The sequence below is a fragment of the Propithecus coquereli genome, unplaced genomic scaffold (genome assembly GCF_000956105.1).
Source record: "Propithecus coquereli isolate 6110/MARCELLA unplaced genomic scaffold, Pcoq_1.0 Scaffold486, whole genome shotgun sequence".
In the NCBI taxonomy this organism is placed as follows: domain Eukaryota; kingdom Metazoa; phylum Chordata; class Mammalia; order Primates; family Indriidae; genus Propithecus; species Propithecus coquereli.
The window spans coordinates 364656-374233 of NW_012150685.1; the positions used below are offsets into that span (position 1 = coordinate 364656).

The following is a 9578-nucleotide window of genomic DNA, read 5'->3' on the forward strand; positions in this document are numbered from 1 at the left end:
TTTCACAACCACAGAGTGGGAGAGGAGGGGAGCTTTATTTGTTTTCATAACTCAAGGAAGACTGAGCAGTGATTGAAGCTGCAAGAACACTTAGAAGATGAAGAGCGCTAGCGTATGATTACAGGGGTGCTTTATGAAGAAAACGGCTGTTTTTCTAATACACATTAAAGCAACAGACAGATGTAAATGATAGGAGTTATTTATTGAAGGCTGTGATGTCGGGTTGTGATACCACAGGTAGCCTGACGATGATCTGTTATTAGAGGCCATCGTTTCACTGCCAGGACTCCCAGTATAACACAGGGAGGTTGGCAAAACCAACCAGGGCAGCATGAGTCATTACAATGCTAAGGAGGGTGAGAGCAGCTGGATGACGATCTATATGGATTCATTAATTATTATATAGGCAAAAATGTTGTACACTTGTTCCTGGGTCGAGAGAAGCAGCTTCATAGTCAAATTTTAAATGGAAATTAATGTAACCTATTTAGCCCTAGAAATCCAAATCTGATAGATCATGATCCTTTAATAAATAGTATGTAATTGATTTTTCTTTACAAAAAGCAGACATGTTTACTGTGTAAAATTGTGAGACAGGCTGGATGTGGTGGCTCACGCCTGTAATCCTAGCACTCTGGGAGGCTGAGGCAGGAGCATCACTCGAACTCAGGAGTTCAAAACCAGCCTGAGCAAGAGCGAGACCCCATCTCTACAAAAAAATAGAAAAATTAGTCAGGTGTCATGGTGCACACCTGTAGTCCAGCTACTCGGGAGGCTGAGGCAGGAGAATCATTTAAGCCCAGGAGATGGAGGTTGCAGTGAGCTTATGATGACACCACTGCACTCTACCTGGGGCAACTCTGTCTTAAAAAAAAAATTATGAAAAAGTAAATAGCAGCAGTAGTAGAAAGAAAGATTACTCATAACTGTACCATTGAGATAATTAGCACCAAAAATTTTGACTTGTGTCTTCATAATTCATCTAAATGTCTATCTAGCCAATTCAAATATATATAGGTATAAATGTATATATAAAATGCATAAAATAAATGGCATTATCCTGTTCATACTAACTTAAAATAGAAACCTAATGGTAGGCGCCTGATGCAATCAACATCCTTATCGTTAAAGCTTAGTGCGTAACTTCGGTTATCACCTTAGAAGAAATGACCAGATGCGGAATTGTGTAAATGATGCATAAACGAGTTACAAAAAGTATTTTACATTTAACTTGAGTTTTCTCTGAACCCATGACTTCATTAACCAAGTTCTTTGCCCAAGACAGCTCACAGTGTCCCCTAAGTGATGCTGCTAACTCTAGAACAGTTCAAGGTTCTCCTAAGTGTCTGATATGATTCACACTTACTTTCCGAGGCTTCACCTTATCTTGTAAATCATACTGGCCGATTCCTTTATAGCTGATTCCAAGCCACCAAGGAAGTCCCTGTTTATCCTAGAAGATGGAAAGGAATGAGAATCAAGACCTAATTTGTTAAGTCTTCTAGAGGTGAATTAATATCTACCAATTTCATCCCTTAACAAGTATCGACAAGTCAAATAAAGCAGTCTTGGTAAATAAAAACGCTACTTAAAAATCCAACTTGTTATTAAAATGCCCTCTTAAGGTTTCTTCAAATAAGAACTATAAGTCAAAACAGAACAATACTGTTAATACCATCAAAAAGAATGAAACATTACTGTTTCGATTGAACAGTTGGAGAGAAGAAATAAAATGTAAATAATTCAACCCAGAATTAATCCAGTAAAAGCCAGTTATCCATTAGGAAAAAAAAAAAGGCTCTTTGTTCTCTCAATTAGTAACCAGTTATAAAAGGTTGGGGAAGTTTCCAAAGAATTACAAAGATGAGAAAAGTGGTTCCAAATCCTAATGTGTATAATACAATTAACAATGAACATGGGAATATCAAAAAACCCTTTTGGAGAACTGTGCAATTCGATGACAGGATGTTTGAATAATTATTTTGAGGTACATATGGGGAGAGGAGCAATATATTATTTTCATAAATTTATCTTTTAGGTCTTGCCAAAGCAAAGGATGATTTGCATATACACATATGAAAACCAGAATCAATAGAAATTAAAGTTAAATTGGCACATATTTTTAGTGCAGGGTATTCTCAACATGCAAGTATTTATGATCTAATTCTCCGCCATTTTGAATTGTATACAGATGTAAGCATTGTCGTAACATGAAAAGTCACTCAAGAATGGATCAATTATAAAACTATTCCTCTTTTAAGTTCCTTCTTAACAATATGCTTTATCCCTCCCTTCTCATTATCTCAAAATATTTCTTTGTCAAACTCCCCCTGCTTATAAATATCTGAAAATACTATGTAAACACAAAACATACTGATTGAAAAGTATTTTGCAAATCCTGCAAAAATTTCAGCATTTTATGAAGCTGTTAAATAACACTGGAGACTCTATGTTTCTCATACAAAGGCACTGCCAGATGAAGACCTGGCAGTGTTAGAAGGTGAAGAATTGGAAAAGAGAAAAATCAGCAAGGGGAGGTGTATCAAAAGCGAATGATCTGAATATTTTAGGATTATGAGAAATCTTGGGAAAACATTTGAATGTTAACAAGTATTTTGCAAAAATAATGTGCTTTATAATTTGCTAAAAATGACAAGATATATTTGGGCTTTTATATATTAAGAAAATCAATCCTAGTCTATATGCTGCAATTTCTAGAGACAATTTTACATATATGGGTATTGATTTATGTGATTTTAGAAAGTTGGTGTTGTGCAATAACTCTTGTAAAATATATGGGCATAATGAAAGCTTATTCGTGTAAAAGTATTTACCTTTACTGCATAATAATGGACTCCATAAGTCGGCAGAGCTTCTACTATTTTCATATACCTATGGAAGATGAACATATATCATAATCTCATTAAAATAGTCAGAACCCTTTTGGGAAAAGTGATTTAAAAAACCCAATTTGTTTCTACTTTCCTCATTATAGCTATGATTAATATCTTTGACTCAAGTAAAAATAGAATAAACCATTCTGGGGAATAATATATTTTACCTTATCCAAATGTTAGGAAGTTGCCAATAGAACCTCAATTTCAAAAAGCTATAGAAAATGTTATTTTCTGCACATTAAATTTTTATGGCTCAGGAATGTATTGTATTACAGACTCAAATTGCAAATATTTTTTAAAGTAAGCACCTAATGATGCAAGCAATAAGAATCAACTTTTGGGTCATGCTCATAATAAAGTACAAAAAAAGCTATTCCAAATATTGCTTGTGATACAGGTGACATAACTGTAAACATCTGTCAAAACTCTTAGAGAAAGATACTTTGAAAGGATGAATTTTATGGTATGTAAACCTGACTTTAAAAATGTCACCCCAAAAATAAAAATTAAAGCAATGATGCCACCACTTACTATTTCCAATTCAACAAGTATCTATTGTGTACCTTTAAGGTTTTGGAGTGGACTAAATTGTGTAAGACCTCCTCTCTGCCCTCAAGAAACTGAGATTCCTATTTAATGCAAGTGGACTTTTTAATGACATTTTGAATATTAATTTCTCTGGACACTGTGATCAATACCTTGATTTTTTTTTTAAGTAAATAGCCTACATGTAAATAAATATAAGAGGTTAAGAAAATGTGTCAAGGTCACGCAGCAATTATATTGCACGACCAGGATTCTAACAAAGTCAGTTAGACCCCATGGCCCAGAGCCTTAACTACCAAGTTAAACGGCCACTTATTTGGAGCTACACAATAATGACCAAGAGAAGTAGAAGGACTCTGCATTTAAGCAAGGTGTTTTGTTTTGTTTTTTTCTTTTCTTTTTTCTTAGAGACAGGGTCTATCTCTGTCAACAGGCTGGAGCGCAGTGGCTGGATCATGGCTCACTGTAATCTCAAACTCCCGGGCTCAAACACTTCTCCCACCTCAGCCTCCTGAGTAGGTAGGACTACAGGCCTGTACACCATGTCTGGCTAACTTTTAAAAAAATTTTTCTGTAGGGAGAGGGTCTTGCTATGTTGCCCAGGCTGGTCTTAAACTCCTGGCCTCAAGTGATCCTCCTGCCTCTGCCTGGGATTACAGGCATGAGTCACTGCACCTAGCCACCAGGCAAGGGTAATTTGTAATATAGTCATGTGTTACTTGACAGGGATACGTTCTGAGAAATGCGTCCTTAGGTAATTTCAACATTGTGTGAACATTATAGAATATACTTACACAAACCTAAATGGTATAGCCTACTGCACACCTGGCTATGTGGTATAGCCTAGCCTAACCTGCACAGCACTTGACTATACTGAATAATATAGGCAACCATAACACAGTGGTAAGTGTTTGTATATCTACACAGAAAAGGTACAATACAAATCCAGTCCTATGTGTGGTCTGTCATCGACAGAAATGGTGTTACATGGCACATGACTGTACTCACCAGCCTACCCTGAAATCCTTCAGGGAAACTGTTTTTCCTCCCATGATCCCAGGTTCAGAAAACAGGCACAATTAGTTAAAATGTCAAGGATTCAACCTTAGGACTGCTAACTTCTGACTTCTGCCTCGAAGATCACAGAAGGTGTGTTATAAAAATGAGATCGGAGCAAAGAAGTAGGAGTGTGAGGAAAATCTATACACTGACCAGTAGTTTAGCAATCTCCAAGTCCTTATTTTAGTGCTCAAATGCTCTGTGCTATACACAGCAGAGTTTTTAAAACTTCTATGGCCATAAAAGTCATTGTACAGTCACTATAGCAATAGTACACTTAAAACTAATTTGGTTTTTATGATTTTAAAAGTTTAATGTTGCAGGTAAAATGTTCTTAATAAATGGGTGGTAACTCTAAATCATAAATGCAGAAATATGTCACCTAGGTTTGTTCTTGGTAGCACGAAGAAACAGATTATCCAACACCAATACACTATGGGCTCTGCCCAAAGCAGAGTCACAAATGAGGCAACCAAGCATGGCTTCCAGATAGGTTTTGTTTGGCTCACATTGCATTAAAATTTTCTTAAAATTGCTTTCCAATATTTAAAATTGGAACTTAAAAATCTGAATTTCCAGCTTCTCTTGGAAAATAGAGGATGTAGCAATATTATGCCTGAATTCTGAAGCTATGTAACCTTGCCTCTACCCAGAATGAAAGCTCTCCAGTTCACCACCGTCCCTACCATTCCCTATTGCCCTACATCACATCTGGTCTGTATTTCTCGTTTTTGTTACCTGCCTGACATTAGTAGGCACCTGAGTTGATGATACCGATGTGTGGAATGACCCAAAACATTTTCTAATTCATTCTCACCAGATAAGGGCTATGCACATGAAACTACACAACAAAAATCATTTCAAATGACATCTTCAAATGAGAGACATTCTAATTATATCTAAGCAAGAGGAAAGAAAGATACTTACTGAACCACAGCTTGACCCCGAGTCAGACCTTTAATTTTCAAATAGTGCTCAATTACCCTGTCCTCACTGTAAAACAAGGAAATGAAAAATATGGCAATGCATGATTATAGGAGGTACAGATTCAATTTCCAGATTATTAGGTGACTACTGGAAACTTGAGAGGGAAAGCCTTCAACAACTTGTTTGGAAGATAGAGTCCTGGATTCCTGAACTTTAGACATTTGACTACCTCCATTATGATCTTTAATTTATATTTTATATATTTATATAATATACTAGTATTTTAAAAACATAATTTACTAGAAAAGGAAATAATATCAACTTCTCAAATGGAAAATTATCTTTCACCATAAATCGGATGAATATAATAGATACATAATAACGGCATTAAATTTTAGTTGTAAAACATTGTTGAGGAAATTTTGAGCATAAGGCCTACCTTTTGTTTGATTAAAAGTGGGAGATCAGCAAGTGGTAGGCATTAAAGATTTTCTCCTTGAATTATTCAGAAAGATTTAAAAAGAATTAAAACTGCTTCTGAGTCTGTGTGCAATATGAAATATTCTATCATCACTTGCACACACACTGCTTTAGGAGAAAACCCTTCATTATTGTCCTAGGGAAATAAAACTTGTTGGCCGGAAAGGAGATAGCTAGGCTGAGGTCAGGCAACCTTTGACATCATTCGACTATCTTACCCTACTTTCAGACAGACAGCTCTTCTAATCATATCTCAAGTATAACCCAGAGGAGTAAATATTTTTATCTCCGTATAACAATCATCGCTAGTAATCAGCCTTTTTTTTTTTTTTTTAAGGAACTATCACTTAACTATGAATTGTTCAGAAGTTTCCAGGGTCAGGATGCAATGGAGCCTCAGTACTCACTATATATTTGGGAAATATATTCCAACTTTCATATTAAAGCTATCAATGTTGATTTTTCTTGGAAGGGGGTTCAAAAAAAAAAAAGCTATCATTACTGAATATTTATTTTGTAATCTTTATTTTGCAATTGTTTAGTGGAAAAGAAAACTGTCTTCATGATTAAGAGACTGAAACCAGGGAGAATAATATATTTAATGAGAATGCAAGTATTTTTAGGGAAAAAAGTAATTATCTAGAAAAAATATGAGGTGGAAAATGGACACTATGGATTCATTAAAATACAAACAATGAAACAAACTCAAAATATACAACGATATCTGGCTGTAGTGGAAACCTCTGGTTACTCAGGAAACTTCTGAGCAAAGAAATCTGTATTTTATAACACACATATTGCATTCTGCTAGATTAAGGCTACATTATACAGTGACTGCACACATACCGAATCCACCTAAAAGCATACTATGTTCACCTAAAAGCATACACTACAGGCATTTTATGCACTTAAACAGCGCACGGCCTCTCTTTACAAACGACTGCAAGACATGTCTTGGTATAATGATTTCTGGCAAGCTTTGACTAGATCCTTTCACTGAAAGGATCAAAGTCTACCTGTGGTTACTTTGATACATTTGATGGATAATTTGATATTGTTCTCACTTATATTTCTTTTCATTTCCTGAAAAGCATGCAGTTCACAATGGAGGCTAGGATGACGGGTCATCTGCTACCCTGATTGGGCTCACCAGTAAGCAAGGGACGGGTGCTCCTGCAGGGTTTTGGTCGGAAAGGCTGGCAGCGTCTTTAAGTCTTTCCTGGCATTTTCATCGCTAAAAAGAAACATAATAAGGTAATGTCACACACTGTCACTTAGAAAGTTATCCAAGCTGGTCACCAAATAAGTGAGATCTGAAAAGTAACAATTTACAGCAAGCTGGGCTCTGTCAAAAGGTTGTAATCAACATACATAAGGTTCTGGACTAACTAGAAACAGCCCCCAGATTGGACAACCAGGTCGTACGACGATATTTTGAGGCTATGGTATTTTCTGCATCCATTTTAGTACATAATTATGATAGCAATTGGACATTTTCATATTGTATTTTTACACAACATTCTTCACATTTCATTGTCTACTTTCTCCACATTCCTATAGCATCCTTCCAATTACGTTTAGTGGCTACATAATATTCACCATGTTGGAATGCTGGTCGTCACAAAACCATTCACATGTCACCCAGTTTTCATAATAGAATCACTGCAATAAAAAATGTACACAGACCTTTCTATTGCTCTCCTGTTATTTCCTTACCACCCTCTGAAATAGAACAGAACAAGTCGGCCTCTGTGGAAACCTCTTGAATAGAGGATGACTGAAAAACGAATTTCTAATGAAACCCAAGGTATCCCTCAAATCGCACCAAGTGAACTACCACGTACCTCGTGCAAGGTCAGCCAATAACTAATTACAAAATGGCAAAATCCTAGTTGTCAAGAGGAAGGTGTGGTTATTATGGAACTTAAAAAAAGTGAACAGGTAATACAACCCAGTCATACTTGGTCCTGCAGTGTATGAGAGAAAATTCTCTAAATGCCCTGAGTGTTTATGGATATCGATACTATGAAGAAACAAACATGACTCTTCAGAGTATATTAGAGCTTGGAATACATACATGCAAAAACTACTCAAAATCCTGATCCAACTACTCCAAGTCTTCCCCTCCTACTTTCCACCTCTTCTTATCTTTACCAACTCTTTGTTGAAAGGTTACCCACTGCCAGGCAGCACACAATACAGACAGAGTCTCACTGCGTTGCCCGGGCTAGAGTGCTGTGGCGTCATCCTAGCTCACAGCAACCTCAAACTCCTGGGCTCAAGTGATCCTCCTGCCTCAGCCTCCCGAGTAGCTGGGACTACAGGCATGCGCCACCATGCCCGGCTAATTTTTTCTATATATTTTTAGTTGTCCGATTAATTTCTTTCTAATTTTAGTAGAGATGGGGTCTCACTCTTGCTCAGGCTGGTTTTGAACTCCTGAGCTCAAACAATCCGCCCGCGTCAGCCTCCCAGAGTGCTAGGATTACAGGCGTGAGCCACCGCGCCTGGCCCACACAATACACTTTTGGGGCATTATTTACCTCACATAACACGCATTCCCATGCAGTAGGTACTATTACTATCCATGCTTTCCAGGTAAGAGTGTGAGGTTTCAAGAGGTTAAGTCATTTGGTCAAAGTCTCACAGCTACTATGTGGAAGAGTCAGAGGCAAACCCAGTCTGTTTGGCTCTACAGGCTAAGTTCCTAACCGCTGTGTTCTATCACCTGCTTCCCAGACAGACACCCAGGGCAGGATCCCAGAGCACCAACAGGATCATTCTTAACTCTGGGAAGGCACAGCTCCCCTTCACGCCCAACCCCAGTTACAAATGAAAACGCTGACAAATTAGTATCAAAATCTATCACTAACGCAATTTTACATTAGCTTTTCTGGGGTTTGCTCTGATGTGAATCACGATATTGAAGAAGATGAGCCCCCAACTGGAGGACCCAACATTGAACCCAAGACGTGTTTCCTTCTAAAGCATTCATCCAACAGTCATAGATCAGGTGTTACAGCTCAAACTGGGGAACCAAGCATGGCCTCCATATGGGTTTTGTTTGGCTCACGTTGTACCATGCTGTATTAGAAATTGCTCACTCCTGTTAACTCAACCAGGTTTGGTTTAGAGGTTCTTCAATGCCTACAGAAAGTTTGTCTTCTGGTTCTAGCTCCCTTTCCTGACCATGCCACAAGGCAATGAAGTGAACCAGTGAGCAGACACTTCAGGAAGAACGGATAATGACAGAGTGTCACCTCGTTTGGACACACTATGATTTGTACCTGTCAACATTACATTTCAAAACCAGGGTTGTGGCCCTTCCTAAAGGTGAAAGATCTAGTTTTCTAAATTACTACAGGAAATAAAAAGTCACTTGGCTCCTGTTCTTATATAAGAATAAATCTCTCTATTCATTTGAAATCTGAGCGGTAGGGCTTAACCACACTGACAATCTTGGGAAACTGGTTTGGGCTTCCTGAAAATCAAAATATACCACAATCCAATTTATTCATATTAAAGGTCAACTGTCAACTCCCGGTATTAATATTTATTTTTCTTAATAATCTCTTATGGTCTGTCCTTCATAGCACTTTGCTTTTAAAGGAAGTTGGCTTGTGATTTTTTTTTAATGAAGGACAAATACATATATATATATATATTTTA

At 37.2% G+C, this 9578-nt stretch overlaps 1 protein-coding gene across 1 annotated transcript in view; it reads right to left on the minus strand.

Moving 5' to 3' along the window:
• Nucleotides 1-9578, minus strand: part of FRMD4B (FERM domain containing 4B) — a 204190-nt gene that overhangs the window by 35056 nt on the left and 159556 nt on the right. Inside the window, exons 8-11 of the mRNA XM_012655775.1 lie at nucleotides 7060-7143; nucleotides 5430-5495; nucleotides 2835-2892; nucleotides 1367-1453 (exon numbers count right to left, since the gene is read on the minus strand). Of these exons, the coding sequence (XP_012511229.1) occupies nucleotides 1367-1453; nucleotides 2835-2892; nucleotides 5430-5495; nucleotides 7060-7143 (295 nt within the window). The remainder of the gene's footprint in view (nucleotides 1-1366; nucleotides 1454-2834; nucleotides 2893-5429; nucleotides 5496-7059; nucleotides 7144-9578) is intronic.